Raw genomic sequence first — 20264 nt, 5'->3', positions numbered from 1 at the left:
GCTTCTTACGTTTTACCCTCCATAGAAATGGCCTTAATCTCTGCAGAGCTGTACCAGGTGTAACAACATTAGGAGAACTTGAAATTTCCCTTTAAAAAATGATCTCTTCCTGTTACTGTAAAAGGAGATTTCCTTTTTATAATATCCTTTTAGACCTCAACATTAAGCGATGGTGGTACCTAAATCATATATCAAATCTAAACGTTCCGTGATTTTACAGTCTCCAGTAAAGCATAAATGGAGATTGTTGAAGACAAAGACATGGTTTCAGTGCAACGATGGCTTTTGTGGAAATGTGAAACGATCGCAACTTACCAGAGAAACTTCGATCCATGTTTGTGGGCAAAAGAAGAAACTGGAATGAAGAAGTTGAAGTAGTAAAGGAAAAGGGAGGACACGGCATTACTGGAATTGAAGAGGTTGGGCAAGCAGCACATTTCAGGCCGTTTGCAGAGGAGCTATATATAGCATAGCCACTAGCCGAACAACTTTGAAAACGGCAGAAACAAAAAAGGAAGACTCACCCGACAGAATGCGCTGTTGGGTGTGTGTTTGTATGGAGTCTGCTGGAGAGTATGGGCCAGCTTGTTCGGATAGTCGTTCATCTCTAGTGGCTGGTACAGTCACTGGTACGTCGTCCTTCAGCAATGGCCATTCTGTGGGCACCCAGAACTCGCCTTAATAATCTACTCACGAACAATAGTCACCCCCGCCCTCGACCAACTCCGAGCACAGCTGTTGCTCCTGCACTTGTCATAAGTTAATTAACGCACACATGCGCACAGCTCCCCTCCAGCTAAATGTTTGAACCACTTGCTATGCATGTCTTAACATGTACGTCCTAAACTCCCCCTCCACCTCCACCAACACTACTCAGCCAAACAACAGCTTTGTTGTTGTTTTGTCCGGCCAATACGAGGAGACAAGCAGTGATAGGAAATAGATTTGTCTCTGAGATTCCATGATTCGTCTTTATTTCCGTTTCTTTACTCCCACTCTTACTGTTCTTAGTTTGTGACGAATCTTTACTTCCACCGGAAAGATTCGTTTTAAGGCCCCTCTGTGTCCCCCCCCCCCAAAAAAAAGTGGGTTTTACACATTGGTTTAACTCTCTTGACATGTTTCTCTATCCGTACGAGTGCCAGTGCGAAGGAGGTCTGCATAACTCGATAACAAAACATCGCAGGAAGTACAGATTTGATGTCTGGTTTAGATGACACCATCAGTTTCGAAATCAATTTTGATTTCAATTAGATATAATCATTAAATCGGTAAAAAAAAATTAGTATGCGGAAGTGCCATTTTACTGATAAATCGATTTTTCAGTATCATGGCGATTTTCTCAAAAGTGGCTCCAAACTTGGATTACAAATTACACACACACATAGACAGTTCTACAACTGTCCGCTCTACACTTTTCCGGTTTAGTTTGAATAATATAATTACGTGGGTGGAGTTAGTTGGCTGGTTTCTGCGAGCAATGTACGAATGTATCACCACATAATAATAAGAATTAAGTATGCAGCTTACAAACTTACAAAGAAGACCAAAAATACAATAAATAAGTAAATAAAAATATTGTACTCGAAAACAAAACATCGCAGGAAACAGTTAAAAAAGACAAAAAAGATAATTATTTGGGGTTGCTTAAAGATAATTTGGGGCTATTTGTGGAAAAAAGAAGGAAATCTCATCGTTAAAGTCATACGATTCTCTCAAAACCGGAAATAGAACAAGTTCCAAAACAAATCAATATTGTCCGAGTAGAAAAACGAACACACAGACTTCATGCGCTAAGGACGTAGTTTTTCTTTATTGCATTCAATGAATCGAACGCGCCTTTCCGGAAATGCGATACGATAGCCACTTTTACTCTTAGTGAAATGAAGTCAAAAGTTTTTTGAAATTTATCTTTACAGTCGTTTGTTTCTTTAGCGCAACCAGAAGTTGCAGTTATGAAACCGCTAGTAATTACCACTTCCGGTGAAAAGAATTCGTTCAAAACGATTTTGTGTTTTTAAAATTCTTTATCGATCTTTACAAAAATCGTATATCTCGAACTCAAGGAACTTGAACATGTGTATCATGCAAAAACTCAACTTTGAACATTTAACGCGATCGCAATGCTTCCAGTTTTTGAACAGTTTGAAGAAAGAAGTGATGGCTAAAGAAGTTGAGGAAATGGAGAGAATTAATTAGCCGATAATGAAGAGGACCGCATTAAATAAACAGGAAGAAGAGGAAGTGGAGAAGTAATGGCGGCACATCGTTTATACAGTAGCAGGGTTCTACTTCAATACAACCAGTCTCACTCACACAGCAATATGACGTCGTCTAATTGAAGTGGCAGTGATTACCCGGTTAAATCAGTCGGCTGTGTCTATCTGTTCAGCCTAATCTATGCAGTATGCGTCCCAATTGAGGCGATTTCAATTAGACACAATCATTAAATCATTCCTAGACTAGCTCTAGTTGTCTACGTTTCTTCTCCAGAGTCGCTCCAGAGATTCCAATCTCTCTGGAACTTTCCCACGAAATCTAAAAACAGTTCACTAATCGTCTTGTCCAATCTTTATTTCTCTACAATCTTTTTTACTGTTTATGCTAATTGCTGGAATGAAATTTGTGATTTTGGCGGCTTTTTTTTTTTTTTTGTTTACTTTATAGTGTATTCAATACAGCTGGGCTTCATTGTGAAGACCTCTTCCGTTTTGCCCGTGTCAATGAGCAATTGGTGGTCCGAAGAAGCGGAGATTTGCGTCATAAGTAGGATAAGAAAGGACTCCATCAACTTTACTAAGTTCAACTGCTTGATTGTCAAGGTTCTCAAGTCTATTTCCTGCTCGCTGGTCAGCCGCACAGCCAATATCAGGCTTGCCAACTCAGTTTGCTGCCAAGATGTTCTTCTACGGTTACCATTACTCTGGTTACAGTAACAACATTTATTTAATGATACCTACTTCTTTTTTGGAATCGTTGAAATTAACCTTACCTGCAGATCTTACCTTAAGAACCAAATTTCAGCGGAAGGATGAACTTTTTTTTTTATTTTATTTTTTTATTTAAGGAGCGTCAATATCTAAGGTTATTGGCCTCCGGACAGTGTTCTCTCGTTACAGACAACACTGTCCATCACCGGACAGTGAGCTGTAAGAAGCTCCTAGGAAGAGAAAATCTAAGGGTCAATAAGCTGGATTCGAACCCGGTACCTCCGCGTGGAAGTCCAGTACGCTAACCGCATAGCTAATCCCTTCCCTGAAGGATGAACTTGAAATCCTGAGGGATGCACACTTTTGACGTTACTGATTCTTAAGTTTTTATCCAAAATTCGGTTAACGGAAATCAACTGTATTGAAGCGACTTCTACGCTGTAAATCATTCCCGTAAAATTGATTTTACAGGAATACCAACAGGCTGAGAGACGAGGAGAGCGCGTAACTGTCCTAGACTAGAAAACTTTCCTCTTTAAATAGTTGAATAATGATACGCTCGGTGTGATTTGTATCTTGGAATTAGATCTTTGAATGTGTATACTTCCTGTAATAAATATACTCCGAGATCAAAATGGGAAATGGCTGCTTTACTGTGAGGTATGTGGGGTACGCGGTAATAATTAAGGGGAATGCATTAATTAGGGGGCCCCCTCCACCTAGAGAACAGTCAAAATTAATTAGAACTCGGGAGGGTAATTAAAAGCGGAAAAAAAATAAAGAGTCTGTCCAGATCAGACAGAACATCGCAGAGGTTTGGATGGTTCCCAAAAATGGCATTTATGTTTTTGTTCCGTGATGGTGCAGGTTTGCTCCCAGTAACTGTCTAAGAGATCGGCTGAAATCCTGGTATTAAGGTGGAAAAAAAGGCGACATTTTTCCCTCCACAAGGGTTACTTAGATGGGAATTTGGGTAAGAGTAGATCCGCAGGGACTGCCGCCAAAAAATGGAAATTGTGCCAACACCTGAAAGTGAATATAACGGGGAAAATTCTCCTTTTTTTTTACAAGGGGCAGAGTTTTTCCCATTAATTGTATCTGTGTTCTCCTTGTATCTGGTGATCGCAACGCAGTCAGTCCCTTTTACCTTGCTGGCTCAGATGCAGCACCATCAGTCAGCAAAAATTGTGGAAATTACAGAAAGTCGTTCGAGAAAATTTCTTTAAAAAGAAAATTTCATTCTGTGAAGCGGTATTTCCGGTTCAAATAATTTCATCGCTAATTTATTGTCAGTCCCCATGGTGATAGAGCAACGAAGTATTAAATCATAGCTTCCTGCGATTTTGGAGAGTCACTCACACAGTGTCCTAAAAACCACTTACCTCAAAACTCTACATGCGGTGGAAACTGGATCTAGAAAGCTTGCTATGGCCGCAGTACTCCCTGGAGCCAGAGAAGTTAAAAAGAAGAAAGTAACTGGTTCAAGGAATGTAGTTCTGAAAATTGTTTAGGAATACTTTGAGAAATAGAGCCTTTAACGCCACAGTAGCCGAGCGGTTAGGGGCGAGACCTATTATCTATTGTGGTACTGGGTTCGATTCCCGGTCTTAGGCCTTGGATTTTATTTAATAATTAATAAAAGAATTTTACAGTTAAGTATGTTTGATGATCGCCTACGTTCACGACACCTAATTTGGTAGTTCGACGGAAAGCCCGCCTGAAATAATAGGCAATTACTTTACTTTTTAGTGCCTTTAATAATGTAAAAAAAAATGCTGTAGGTGCGCCAAATTGTTGGTTTGCCCCGGGCAACACACGATCTTGGTATCGGAAAGCGATGAAAGGGTCAAAAGTGAAATTCCAGATTCCATGGGGTTTGGGCAGAACAATAGACGGTTCATTGCCTGATTCTCTCTTCAAGTTCTTTCAGTTAAATCTAGAGTAGTCTGTGAAGGCAAAGCAAAGAAAACCGAGTCGAAGAGTCGAACTCTGAGCCACTTTTACGGGTTTTACTGTTTTATTGTTAAACATTATCTCTCCAGCCCCAAAATCTTTGAATGAATCGTCTAATCAAAAGGAATAAACTGTTTTTTTTTTTAATTAAACAAGAATGACGAAAACCAGTCAGAAATAAGAGACCAAAATTATCGTACGATCAATCAACCCGCCGAGAATTACCCTCACTCCAGGGGAATTTCCCCTCTTTTATCTTCACCTGTATAGGTTTATTCCCTTTTTCCATAAAAACAATATTTGCGTTTAATAAAAAAGTAATTTTAAAAAATAAGCAATAAAAGTCTTAAGATGTTGATGACTGCAAACAAACAACCATCAAATACTGAATTAGCTATCTCTTTTTCCGTCCTTTGGGAAGCCATTGGTAGTTTATGGAAAGGCAGGTACGGTTAGAGCGCCTGTCCTCTCTGGCCCCTCCCCAAGGAAACTCCGATTCAATAGATTAAGAAGACCAAGGACTTATAGATGGTCGTGGTAGTCGTACCCGCAAACTGCCAAGTCTTTGGGCGTCATAGCACCCATCTGCGTGGTCTTTGTCTTGCTACCCTGGGATAGTTTCAGATCCTGAGGGCTGAAAGAGGAACAGCGGAATACCTACCTTCAGCTTCCGGATAATCATTTCAGAGATGACGTCACACACCCCACCGCACACATACATTAATATTAATAATGCAATATGAAATAAGAATCCTGAAGCTGTTACTACAATGGGGGTAACAGTCTAGTAATCCCATATTATCGAAATGAAACATCTCTTGTAATTAAATTAGATAAATATATCGACTTAATAAATCAGAAAACAATAAGTATTAAATATAAATGTACAAAACTTCATTATTGTGTCACCATTGTAACCGAGGTTTACTTGATTGCAGGTTATTTTGTGTTTCAAATAATTATTTTTGTTTAAAATTACCCTTTCTTGATCAAAGAATGCCAAAGCAAGTATTTCCGGTGGAAATTGAATTTAGAAAATTTGCCACAATTGCCTTTACTTTTAGCAAGCCTACTGAGATATGTCATACAGACGCAGGAGATACTGCACGGGCCCAGGACGTGCAGGCGCACGTTGGCCGACCCAGTCGATTGTAATCTATTTTAAGTAAACCCATTGTTATCCCCCCTCCACAGTGTGTGTATTAGTTGGAAGTGACAATAGGAAAGTATTTAGCACCTTTGGGATGAATCCAGACGCCGTCAGCCAGCCTCCTACAGTCTTGGTCCCAACGTCCTGGCTCGTATCTCATACATCTTGCCTAATAAACCGGGGCATTTTTCACTCTTAGAAGCCTGTCTGGGTTTGTTCTGTTTGTAGTCTAGCTGGGTGTTCCTCCGTGCATGGGGGCCAGAAAGCGCCAATTCTATGTCTGTCGTTGGCCGAAATCTACATCTGCTTCCAACACTCATAGATCGTAGATCGTCGGCGGCTTCCCATCCTTCAACAACCCCTTGGAACTTTGGTGATTTGTGGCTTTTCTAGCCGATGTATCCAAATATAACTGATTAATCAGAGGGACTGATCTTGGCTGGGCGGTCCCCGACTCCCTGCTCATCCTATTAATCAACTCAATCCTCTCACATAAGCGCGCTCGAGAACAATGCCTCTCCAACAGGATATTGTTCTTCGCCCCCGCTTTACCACTTATCTATTTACATCGCCAATAGAGGTTTCTATTCTCGAACTAACATCAACTCCTTTTGTCTGCCATACGTTTATCTGACGTCTCTCATCAACATGCATAGTACTTTAAGGATAAAAATATAACCACTAAGCGTTTTAAAGAGAATCTAGTGTTCAAAGCACGTATCTAGGGGAGGAGATGATACATATCACAATTGGTCTGACAGATTTACTCCAACCTTGTACCGTTCACTAGCCTCCCGCCGCCAGAGGAAGTATGCAGATTTTACATTTAGAGCTCATGTAGGCGATACACGATTTTAGGTCCTGCGAGTGAAACCAGTTTCGACTAGATTACTTTGTGATATGTGCGCGTACCGGAACTGAGTGAAACACAGGCAACCTCGGCGATCGGCTTAATAAGATTCTGACTTCCTTTTTCCTACCTCTGTTTGTCCACCTAACTTCATCTAAGGGACGATTTGGGGAGGGGGAGCTAGATAGCTACACTTCTTCGCTGTTAGTGTCACTTCCTGTACCTGTAATGACGTCATTGTTTAGTAACAACTCCAAGATTGTAGAAAAGTAGGCATTATCTCCTTTCGAATTGGATGAACAGAAAGTTTGATGAGTTCTCCTTAAAAACTCTATTAATGGAAATTTCTGAAGTGAAGAGAAATCATTGGACTTTAATGCGCATTTCTGTGAATTGGGCAGCCATATTGTTGGCCGAATTCCGAATTCTAGAGTTACAGTAATTCCAAATGAAACTGGTCACTTCCCAACTCCAAGGAAAAGTCAGGTAGTTTCAAACAATTTTTCTCTTCATGAAACACCTCTAATTGCTTAAGGATGTTCTGAGCTTAGATGTTGGCCTTCTGTAGCTCCTTGTAAGTAGAAGATGTTTGGGCCGGTTTGGCGTGATCTCTCTGTGTGAGAGAGAGTAAGAAATAATTTCCATCTCGTTGAAGGATGCCAAAACATAAATTTTATTAAAAACAAAAAAAACCCCTAATTTAAATAAATTTCATTGGAGATTTATTTGGTTGAATCTAAGGAATGTGGTGTCATTATTGGTGCAAATCTAGAAGATAATGCCCTAAATATGGCCGAGACAGAGAGGATCAGGAATTTCCAACCAGTGGCGCCAGTTGGCATTATTTCCACCGACGGTATTGAAAAGGACGATTAGAGAATATGCGGTGTCGCCATTAACATAAATATCTCATGATAATACTGGTGTGGGTTACTCTCAGCTGGCGATACGATCAGCTGATCCATTATATCTGTCACATGTTTATCTCGGCTGGAATGTTTACAACGCATCCTATTGTGAACAGATCGCACCGTATATGTCAAAGGCCATCATATCTCCCCAGAACTATTACTTTTACTCTTACAAGGGAAGGTAAAACGTTGCAATCGTATGAAAGCGGAAATATCCGATTTGAGGTCCCTAGAATCCTTTTAAAAAATGGTTTTATAGGAACTGGTCAGCGAGTGAAAATTTGTGGAAAACGGAAAAATACAACAAAATGAAATGAGACAATTTTCTACTTTTTGGAGATTTTTTTAACGACTCCAACGATTTCCTTTAACCTTGTACGTTGTACTCGTGGTGTTAATCAACGTTTATTTGAGACAATTCCTATGAGAATTCGGCTAAAAACACTTCAGGGTGTTGGGAGTGGTTAAAACCCGTCCGAAGTACCATGTGGTTATAAAGTTGAGCTTTGATGAAGGTTCGATATAATTGAAGTTGTATACTCGTATTAAAACTGTCCGGTAGGACAGTTGTATAAGGGTTGATCGTCAAAAAGTGCACGAAAAAGCGTAACGTTGAAAAACATCCAACTTTGACAATTTTTTTCTCTTTTTCTATAGAAGATAAAATTCCCAAATTTTCTTTATAATATAGGGCAAACCCCCCTTTATGACTGTAATTTTTTTTTTTTTGCAACAACACAGATCTAATAGGTTTCGAGAAAAAAGTTGCCGAAAATGAGCAAAAACGGCATTTTTCAGAAACTGTTGTTCTTCTTGTTGTTACCTTTTTTGTAAACTGCGTAGCGCCTAAACGCACAAACCGATTTTCATGAATGAGGTGTCATTCGATTCGGTATTTTATGTAGATGTGCTTATATAGCAGGGATACACATGTTGCTAAATTTCAGAACGTGAAGACAGTTCTAAAACCGCAAGTCTCACTTTGCTAGTTGGGTTTTTCACTTTTCTCAGATTTCCTAACTTAAATATAACATTTTGGTATAATTTTTAGTTTTATACAATAATTGTAGTTGTTTTATCAATCAGAATTAGAAAAATGATAGAAGTTAGAACATCCAGATTTCTAGTTAGAGGAAGTCATGATAGAATTCCCTCCAGATTGTTGGTTTCCTTTAATTTTAGGTTAGTATTAACCTACGCTTTCCCATAGCCATTGTTAGGGTAGGTAATAATGCAAAGAATGGGAAATTTAGTGATAGTCCCAAGTTTGGTGAAGGCCTTAGAAGTTGCTTTAGAGAAAATTTTTAGTGTAAGGGGGGTGCTCTTCAGTTTTTATTTTGGTGCGGGAGGGGAGAGATTCACAACTTGTATTTGGCGCCAAAAGCTGCCGCCAAAGGAAAGAATCGCTTTTACTGTTAGTCCTTTATAGCCCATAAAATTAACCTCAAAGTGTTAAGTTTTCCAGTAGTGTTTAAATTGATAATTAGAAAATTAAACAGCTGGCTATTAATCGTAATAATATTAATAATTATCCAAATAAAAGCAAAAGAATTGAATAGTTTAGTTTATTTCTGAATGTCTATAAACAGCAAATGCGATAGTTTTTTGTTTAGTTATTGATTTTTTCTTTGTTTAAACTTTTGTTTATTTTTATAAACAATTTGACCTTGCTCTTTTATTGTCAGTATTATCATTTAGTTTGTTGAGTTTAAATTTAGTTGATTTTGTTTAGTTTGATTTTCTTTTCAACTTGTTGAATATTGCATGAGGATAGGTTGTGTTCATTGGTTACCCTTGGGAGCAGCACGCTGTTGTGTTTGTGTAGCTCTGGCCAGTCGGCAGTCATTCTCTATTTCAAAACAACTTTACATTCATAGAACTTTTATTTATTCAACAGTTCACTGTGTTTTTTCTCTCACTTTGTGTATGAGTGAATGTCAGCCTTGAAAATGATTGAAATTACTTATTTTTGCCGCGCTAGTCAGCTGACTTGAAACAGCTGGTTTACATTTATCATTTATTTACTTTTTCCCTCGCAAAAAGGCAAAACTGTTTGAAAAATTAGTTAATACAAAATTAATTCTGAATAAAAGTAAAGAAATATATATGATTATGTGAAAATCCAGTCACAATAACGGTTTAGAAAATATCCTCAACTTTAAAATTTCAGCAAAGTATCCTAAATATTAAGATCTGCATCAAAACAACCAAATGCCCAGTTAAAACAACAACAACAACAAAAATGGCGTAATTTGTTAGAGAAATCTCAAAAAAAAGAAGTGTAAAATGCTTTGAGTAAGGCGGTAACTTCAATTGAAAAACTTAATCGGTTACCATTTCGGGTTACCCTGATGGCCGCTTTACTCGTTTTACCAATTATCAAATTTCTATTTTGGTTTTTTGAGTTCTGCTGTCCGTAGACAAACGGACATTAGGTCAATCTATCATCAAATAAAAACTTATTAAAACTGTCCGGTAGGACAGTTGTATAAGGGTTGATCGTCCAAAAAGTGCCCGAAAATAGTGTAACGTTGAAAAACACCCAACTTTGACAAATTTTTTATCTTTTTCTATAAAAGATAAAAGTATCAAATTTTCTGTATAATATAGGGCAAATCCTCCTTTATAACTGTATTTATAAGGGATTCAAAGTGTTCCTGTAAAAATGTAAGTTTAAAAACCTTACGATGGCAAAGCATCTTCTTTCTAGAGTACAGATCTTCGATAGTTGCCAAGCCCATCTATGCATAAAAATCCCTATTTTACGAATTCACTGTTATTTATTTAAATTCAGTGTTAGAAAATGTTGACTTGAACGATGAAACTCCAATCAGAGGTAAGTGTTCACTCTACAATTATTAGTCGATTCATGGTATTGTTTAATCAATAGATTTGGGGTACAATAGATCATTCTTGAGGAGGTACTTGGAGATATCCTCGTCTTAAGTCCTATAAGTTTCGAGTACCAACAGAGGTAATCCAGCAGTGAGAGAGTGCCCCGATTTTGCGCATTTAGGGCATCTCTAAACTTAAATTTACCGAGAAAATTCGCTGTAAAAAAGTTAACCCGATTACAAGCAGTTGGCACGAGAACCACCTCCTCCCTCTAACTAGCAGTAATATCGGCTCAGGTCATTCAGTGCAGAAATCCATTTACACTGAATTATTCATTGGATGGCCATTCATAATATCCAATGATTTTATTGACAAAATTAATTTTAATCAATTTCTTAAGTAGTACATTAATATTTATCAACTAATACGATTTTTAATTCATGTAAGAACAGTTATTTTCCTTAATTACATACCGAAACAGCTGATTTGCATTTAGTTGGCATTGTAGACTATATTTAACACTTACGTAACAACTGATGTTTTTCATTTATTTTTTCTGTTTGTTTTAGGCGGCCACCATTGCGGCAGTCCAGCACAAAATGGCGCTGAATTTTTGACTGAAGGTAAATGAATATTTTTTTTAATATATTTTTATTATTTGTTATTGGAGGGATTGTTTATTGATTAGAGTCCGTGTAAATTGGATCCTCTTTGCGAATTTGGTTGGAAGAGGGGAGTCTGCAACATAGGATACATTAAGATGGGGTTTAGACGATTCAATTTTGGCGTTCAATCCAATGCGAAAAGCGAGAGAATGGCGATCATGGAGAACAGTGTAGAGACATGTTCAACTGTTCCAGCAATTGAGTGAACCGGTGTTTAGACTTGGGACTCTAGCAGCCAAGGGGACACCATTTTTCGGGGAACGGTGAAAAACTCAACCAACAAAACATTGACAAGTTCCCGAGAGCCGTTCGTTCTTAGAGTAAGCTAAGGCAAGTAGAGACAATGGAGAAAAAGCAAGAGCGGTATTTGTTATCTGTTGACCTGATGGAGGACTCAGGTGACAGCCGCTCGTTATTAATGACCGCGGTCCGCGCACTCTGTCCTGCTGAAAGCTGATAACTTCCCGGGTGATCTCTGGTCCGAGCTACCAGGAATTATCTTAATGGTATATGTCTTTTATTATTGGAAACATTAAACACTCCTGCCACGGCCATCATTCCTTTTTGTAGGTATCTTCTGCTTGAAGGACTGTTCAAGGTTAGTGCGCTGTTGGAGGAACAAAGAGGCTGTCATCTCCTACTTTGGCATTGTGAACTTCTCGTGATAAAGCACACTTCAGAGGACATCACCGGATACCCACTCACACGACCTTCTCTAACTGCAATACTCAGAATCGGAGTTTTGTCTGCATATTGCTTCTCTTTTTCGACCCAAATGAATCGATGTTGCAGCTACACTAACACTAAGATAACTCTTAGAATATTCAGCCCCCCTCCGGAACTGCTCTGCAGCTAATTTATGTGCTGAAATTATTAAAGCTCGGCTTGAGTGTCCAGGAAATCGTCGGCTAATAATAACCAATCAAGCGCCATTTCCGAGACAATGTTTACCAAAGAATTTAGGTCGTTACCAGTGATTGGCCATTAGTTTGCTTGGTTATTATTGCAACCAGCCGAGAGACGATCCCTAGCGATGGCTAGTTTTACTCAGATCTCCTGCGCTGAGTCGGCTCTTCGCTTGCCTTAGTTCCGAGAGCTCCAACCACAGCTTAGCTTTACAGAATTCCTCTTCCTTCTTGGGCTCCTCTTGGAGAGATCTGTCGCCTTTCCTGCTAAGGCCCTGTGAAAGCGAGTTTGGGCCTTGCCTTGCCGGGGTGTCGGCCATCTCACCTCTTTCCATGTCGACAAGGCCCCTCTCTTTAATTTGTTTGCCCAAGTCATTGACTTTGAGTGCGCAATTCCAAACCATTTTTTAGCTAAGAGAGTAAATATAGCATGCTTTGCTAGTACCCCGCAGCATGAAGCGAGTGAAGAATAAAAATTATTTCCATAATTAGTGCAATTCTAAGGTTTACTTTACTATTTTTAGAGACAGTGACATCATTATTCATTTTAATAAAATTACTACAGAATAAAGAACTGTAGCAAAAGAGAACCGTGTCAAGTCTGCAGATGGTTCGAAATCCACACAGATGGTACACTTGCACAAAGAAAGAGGACTGCACGCTCATAAACAATTGAGCAAAATTTACAAAGACAATAACAAAAGAAATGGTTTTTTTTTCTTTTTAATTTGTTGCACAAAATCAGCCAGTATGGCGACTTAAGTGTGTCTTGCAGACGCACGGACAGACAGTATAATCACTAAATGATGGTGTTTGCAAATTAAGAAATTGTTTCCCGTCCAGTTCTAAGAAATGTTTACTCAGTTAAAACTACCTAACATTATTATATGGACAGTTAGTGCCACCCGTCCCACGCTAAATTCTCGTATAGTACAGACAGTGTTGCCAGTGTCAAAGTACTGCATGATATGAGAACACTAATCGTATTTCATGGGACTTCTCCTCCCCCAACACCCCCTTGCTGTCACTTTTATTGTTTATTATTTGATCCTAGTCTTCTTCTTATTTTGCAGTTTAAATTAAAAATACTGAGTCAACTGGTTTATTGTCTATTTCTCTTTTGTTACTACTACAACGTTAAGTGTTGCGAATCTTCAAATAGAATTACACATTAATTGTGTTCCTTCATCAACCAATTGCGCTAAAAATTTATTTTTACATCATTTATTATTAGCCAATGATGTTCGCATCTGTTTAAACGTTATGATTAGCAGCTGATTGGTGATATTGCTAACATGTGCCATCATTATTAACAAAACAAAAAATTACATTTGACCCGCCTTTTTCATTTTCTCTTAAATACTCGCTTTGAAGAAAGTACTGCAATTGATTCTTTCGATAAATAATTTTTTGATTATCCGTTTTCACTGATAATATCTGTTTTGGGGGTCATTATGAACCGCAAAAATTGCCGGTTGGAAAGGGATTTCTTTTGCGTAAAGGGTTTCTATTCATAATATGGCTTTACCAAATGGATGTTAATAAAAATTAGATTTTAAAGTAAGAGTATTGAGAATTGCAGCTGCAATAGTGTCTATTACGATTTCAGGCTGGCTTCTTCACCTCCACCTACCAGACCAGGTGTCGTGGACGGAGGCGGATAGCTATCATACTTTGCTATTAATATCTCAAATTATCATCATTCAATACAAAAAAAAATCCAAGGTCAAGACTGGTAATCGAACTCTGTTACCACAATGTATCATAGACTGTTCGACTACCGTTGAGAATTGTTTTAAGCTCTAACTAAAGTCGAGCGACTTGTCCATACCAAATATTTTAAAGCAAGTATTTTGTGCATTATTTAGCGGTTAATGTCACAGCTGGAATGGAGAAGGTGACCTTTGTGGGCGAAAGGCCCCGCTCGTGTGGGCGATGTCACGAAGTCTCCACACACTCACAGCCCTAGCCCCTCGTACTGACGCGCACGCCGTTTACCTGAGAATGATAGCTCTTTACTCTTTATTCTAGTAATGGAATAAAAATAAATCCATTATTGTTTACAAACATTTCTTTATAAATAATTTCGTTGTTTACAATTTAAGTTTTATTATATTTATGAAAGCAACAGATTGGATTTTCTTAAGTTTATTGTGCTTTGCTAACTTGATTGGAAAATAACTACTTTTCGATTTATTTATACTCGTATTCCCACAGTGAATAATCTGATTTGCACATTCATGGGCCTTCCTTTTACCGCAGTTAACGCAGATTTCCTGTCTTGAAACTCAGAATTTGTGCCAATAAGAATAGTTAATTGTAATGGCTTATATATTCGATATTATTTTAGAAAAGGAAGCGTGACGTCACAGTTCTCCTAAAACCCAATTAAAATTACCATTTCCAGAGAAACAGTTTCAAACCAATGAGGTAGCCCTTACGTCACAATTTTAAATGTAGCATGTTGGCGGCTGTTAGTAGCATTGAAGAACCAGTGCAGACTCACTTCCTAGAACGGATGTTCTTCCAATTCTGGTCAAATAAATGGCGTAAGAACCGTATAATAGACTGAAGATGGCTCTATATGTTACGAGCCTCTCACATCTAGTTCCTTGGAAAACTGTTTCCGGTAAAGGTAACAGTCTGTCTGTCTGTGTGTGTGTACACTGAGGAAATGCTAGAACCTCACACAGCGGCACCTCCCGACTTACATATTTAATTCCTAATATTTTATAGGCGGCGGGGCCAAAGTCTTCCCAAAAGTAATGAGCGCTTTCCTAGAGTTATGTTTCTGATATACACGTATCCAATTCTCTGGATAATAAGTTTGAAAGAAATCGTAGTAGCCATTTTAGGGGAATATGCCCAAAATATTGGGAAATCTATTGGGTAAAACTGGCTCTTCCAGGGCACACAGTGCAGAAGCTTAATGTCCTGGGTCTGCTGCTGGTGCCCAGACCGGATGGTGAACTTCCGTCAGATTCCAGTTAGTGAAAACCACTTTTCCGGTTTCCAGTGACTTCAAACACATTTCTTGTGAAAGTTCAATTTTTCAAAAATTTTTACGACTTCTTGCTTCATCACAGTAACTTCTTAATGAGAAAGTAAAAAAAAAGAAACTCGAATCAATTAGGTAGGCAATGATGGGTAAAAGAAAACCATGCGACATGTTTATCCATAGAACTGACTCCATCCCGACGGACACAGAGGGACCTTAGAAGAAGGAGTTGGTGTTGGCCCCTTCTCAGAACTAGCGTCTCGCCGCACTTCCTGGAACTCCAGTCTCCACCCGGGCCCCCAATTATTGGCCGCCTCGAGCTAGCAGTACTTTAGACGTTGGACAACACAAACAAACTTCCCGACATATTTATTGTTCGCTTGGTTCGGAGAATACTAAGAATCTGCTGGTTTATTCTTTTTTTTTGTTGCTCTCCCTCAACCAGTATGACCTAGATCTAACAATTTCCGCCGCGCCCCAATAAATTTCCCCGTAATCATTCTCCACACATGGAGGCACTGCAGCAAAAACTTAATTAGATTTAGATGGCTCCTATTTGGAAAATAGTCCAACTAAGTAAGAGTTACACCGCTGAGACAAAGATGACGCTTCGAAAGCTTTTTACTTCCCCCAACTCCAGGAAGGATCGTTTCTAATTATCCATACCGAGTGATTTTTAGAAAATAGTGCCCACGTTTGAAAGCTTCCTAGATCGAATGATCGGGCTCTGGGGATCTGAAATCATGGAAAGCTAGAAATGCGCTCTTGAGAGAATCAATCTTAAGGGGAGTTGCGCCCGCCTTTCCTTAAAGTGGCATTGCAGTGAGCTCCATCCTTGGAGAGGCGATTGTAAAGATGGATTGGCAGGAGTGAATTTCTGTTTCAACATTCTTATTTACATTATATATATATATAAAAGGGATCCCGTTCTATTTGGTATTATTATTATTAGTTTTAACCCACCAGATTTTTAAACCGGTTTCAGTGCTGCCAACTTTCAATATGCTGCCTTCGAAAATAAAATAAAAATAAACCACTTGGACTTATAATAATACGCGCACCCACTAACACAACCTGACACCTACAGAGAGCAAGCAGCTCCTTAACGCATTCTCGCCTGTCCTCCACATCCTGTTTGAAGGACGTTCCCAAGGACGAATACGGGGGCAACATTAAAGGCGTCAACATCCACCACACACCGGCCGGCGGCTCAAGAAGTCTGACAAGTGTGGTGCCCGTGAGACCCCTACCTACATATACACTAGAGGACGTAGGCGAACTAGTAAATGTCTGTGTAAATTTAATTTTATAAAAAAATAAACAGAAAACAAAAAAATAAAATACGTTATTTGATTGGCAAGCCAACTATAATAATAAAAAGCGATTGGCTGATTTCAATCGCAGTAATACCACCTTGATCTAGTGCACAGTCTGGGTTACGCCCAGCTGTTTATATTTTATTTGATTTATTTATGTTTTTTATATTATTTTTTCCCCTCTGTAACCGTTTTCTACTGTTGTAAATTATTGTAGCTGATCAGCTGGTGATCACGTGATTTTTATAATATTTTATATTTGTTTATTCTTGATTGGTTTTTGTTCTAAATGTTGGCTTATTTGTTTACAACTTTATAAATAAACACGAGCAAAATGGCTCTCTGTGTACTATATCGTACAGTGGGAGAGAAATGTTTACAAGTTCCAGAGAAGGCCGTAATCCGTGATGGTGCTGAATCCAGTCGTAAATCTACTGTCCTAATTGCTGTATTTAAACTCAGGATTCTCTTTAAGGTTTCCTACATGGACCATGTCCTTCCAGAAAGTCACTGTCTTGCGTTTCCCTGCCGGCCATCACCACTTGGATGCATTCATGGATTAGCTTGTTCCTGATGAACGTTGGCTGCCATTTCAAGCACTTCTTACGTCAGGTGTGCTTAGCATAAGTCACAATATTATCTTTTACCCACGTACTCTTATACTTTCTGAACTTATTGTTACCTTTTCGAGCTGCGAGTCAACTTCGACAGTTCATTTCAACAGCTCTCGACTATGAGGGTCCAGGTTTCACTAGCGAACATCACAGTAGTTAAGTTGTAAGAGAATTTGTAATTATAAATTAAGTAAGTCATGTGAGTCTTTCCACCAGAACATTTTTTTTTTTTTAATTTAGTTTATTTACTTGTTTGTTGCAGGATGCAATGATCTCATCTGGAGGGGCAGTGGTAGAAGGTACACGTGCAAGCCACGTGGCTCCGGCACTATCATTTCCACCGCATCATCCTCTATACCCGCCGACGGTGCCAGAATTCCTACGTCCGCCGTTACCGCCCAGGTATCGTCACCCGGGCAACGGCACGACCACCTCTGTGGCCACCACACATCAATCTCCAGTGGTGCCTGTATCTGCGGTTACCTCACCCTTGGCCGCAGTAGCTAGTAGATCGTTAAGCAAGGACGATGAGGACTATCCCTCTTACCGGCTCTACTCTTATCCCTACCATTACGCGCCTTACTTATATCCCATAGTAAGACCGCTAGATTTCTCCTATACAAGTCCACCACACAGTCCGTTAGTGAATAGTGCTAATAGTGGTAGTGTGACTAGAAATGGAAAAGCCATACAGATACCGGCGCCGTCTCTCCCGACGATCGCGTCGATAGCGGCTTCCACAACCAGCGCACAGTCGACCAACAGCAGCAGCAGCAGCAGCGTTCGAGGATCCTCGGCCAGCAGTGCGCCCGCCTCCACACTCCCTCCACCACCGCCTCCAGCAGCGCCGCCTCCATCGCTTGCCAAGGAGCCGCTCAAGTCACGTCTCCTAAGGAAACGATCTCGAGCTGGGCCGTCGGCCAGTTTCGCTCGTGGCTCGTTGATACGTCTGGCGTCTGGTGAACTACGTCGGGTGGAAGAGATGAGGACAGAAGATTTCATAACGTCCGCGGAGTCGTGTCCTGCGCTGCGGTTGGATCCGTCCACAGTTGTGCGGATAGACTCACCGCCGGATTCGCCGACGGCTGTGCTTACTCTAAGCTACGGCCAGCACAGATCTCAGGCAAGTCCATTTTAATCTATTCTTTTGTCCATATAATGATTTCTATTCACCTTCCAGGTTTTAATTTCTGAGTGCTCGTGTTCCCTTCCTCCCCCACTTGCTCCCATAAACATTCCTCTACCACTACCTCGGCAACCCGCAGCCTTTTCCTCGGACTCAACCTTTGCACATGATCCTTACCTACATCTACACCTTTCCACTCCTCTAATCTTAGTAAGAACGCGAGCGCGACGGAAATTGAGTTTTCGCTTTTAAAAACACAAGATCCCCTGTAAGTGAACAATGGATTTAGCACATGATCTATGAGTATAGGGGATTGCCTCTATTCGCTCGGATTCTGCGACGTCGCCGAATCAAAACTCGGACAGGAACACTCCCACCTGTCTTCGAAGACCACAGTTTCGAGGTTATAACTTAGACATTATCTTCAAACTCCGAATTCTTGTATCATATTTCCTAGTTAGTCAGTAAAACCTTGCGAGCAGCCCTCTAATGAGCCAATTCGGTTGAATGTACCTCATTATGTTTACGATAATTAAATTATCTAACTTTAATGTATTGCTGAAGTTCTCTCCTTGAAGATCGGAAGTTAGAATTTCAAGGATTTCTTTTCCTTTTTAAATTTCTCTTAAAAACCTAAAGAGGAAACTACTGAGACCTCAAAAAGTTTGTTTTGATGACAAGCTCAGTACTGGAAAATTAGACACGTTCAAAATACTGATTTAACTAGAGAAAGAGAAAGTAAAGATTACCAAACTGGAATTTTACTTCCGGCCGTAAGAGAAAGTCATGTGAGTGTGCCGGAACAATTGTAATTGTTTATTGTATGTAATTGAGCTACTTCAGCAGTTTCAAACTTGCAAGCCATTTAACAGTTTGAATACTATAAATATCGAATTTCATTAAAGGGGATCTCAAATCAAAATAAATGTAAAAAAACACTATAAAAGAATGTGGCAGACTCAAAGTGGTGAAAAAATAACTGCAAATTCCTTATTACAAAAAATAAAAAGCTATAAGAAGAAGAAGAGGATGATCAAGACATATTATGTAAAAGGTAGGGGATATTTAGTGTTTACAGAGGTATGTTGGCAGATCTGAGTATATAGTATAGTTAGTATGTGCAAGCAGTGTTACCGCTTCTCTCTCACCTGTGGAGTATAATACTCTGAGTTCAAGGCCCCCACCACATTAACTCACACACACGCAAAACTATGATTGTAATCACTGACAACAAGCGCACAAGAAATAACATTGTGTCGTGGATTTTATGTGTTTGTGAGTACACGTATTTTATACATATATATATATATATATAGTTTTACTATAAAGAAGATTGTAAGTTCCTTACCAAGGCCGTTCGTTCCAGCGGAGTAATCTGGCTACAACTGACTGGCCGGTCTTCCAGCAATGCTAACTATTGCCACAATACTTGGTCAATTATTCTAAATGTTCTTCCTTGTTTCGGAAGCACTCTCCCATAGAACGGAAACCTTACTTACCTTACTGTCAATTACGTTTACATCGGAAATAAAATCACCAAATAAAATCGATATAAACCCCTCGCACGACTTATCAATTCTCTCCGAACTTCCAAATTTTACAAACACATTTACATCTTACCAACACAATACATTTGTAAAGCCGTACTTTCGAAAGAAGTGCATTACCCTTTAAAGAGAAGTTCATTCACCTTTTCTGCCAGAAATGCCCTTAATACTTTTTTGAAAATTAAAAATTTGTTAGCAAAATTAAAATTGCACTAAAAACAGTACAACAGTATCACAGTAGTGATGTATTTTATTATCTCTCATGTAATTTACAAACTTAAAAATGGGAGGTGAAAGGGCCTCCCTCGTAAGTGGAATAGCCTAGGGCCTCTTTTCATCTAAATCCGGCCCTGATAGAGCTTAGGTTCTATTTAAATCATTCTTCTGGGGAAAAAAACATTTAGGGCACTTCTGGAATATACTTCTCTCTAGGGTCTTATCTTGCAACGTGAGGTTTCCATAGT

General features: G+C 39.3%; 1 protein-coding gene across 4 annotated transcripts in view; it reads left to right on the top strand.

The window, feature by feature from the left end:
- Atx-1 (Ataxin 1) overlaps nt 1–20264 on the top strand; it is a 105436-nt gene that overhangs the window by 75158 nt on the left and 10014 nt on the right. For 3 of the 4 annotated variants that reach the window (XM_074112840.1, XM_074112839.1, XM_074112838.1), the window contains 2 exons: nt 11199–11252; nt 17390–18250. In XM_074112840.1, the coding sequence (XP_073968941.1) occupies nt 17396–18250 (855 nt within the window). In that variant the 5' untranslated portion in view covers nt 11199–11252; nt 17390–17395. Of the gene's footprint in view, nt 1–11198; nt 11253–16796; nt 17126–17389; nt 18251–20264 lie in introns of those variants that run through there. The other variant, XM_074112837.1, reaches the window with a different exon arrangement.

Source organism: Rhodnius prolixus, unplaced genomic scaffold, assembly GCF_049639745.1.
Source record: "Rhodnius prolixus isolate KJV_2025 unplaced genomic scaffold, Rpr scaffold_1, whole genome shotgun sequence".
In the NCBI taxonomy this organism is placed as follows: Eukaryota; Metazoa; Arthropoda; class Insecta; order Hemiptera; family Reduviidae; genus Rhodnius; species Rhodnius prolixus.
Note: the sequence above shows the minus strand (reverse complement) of the source record. Positions and strands in the feature narration are given on the sequence as shown.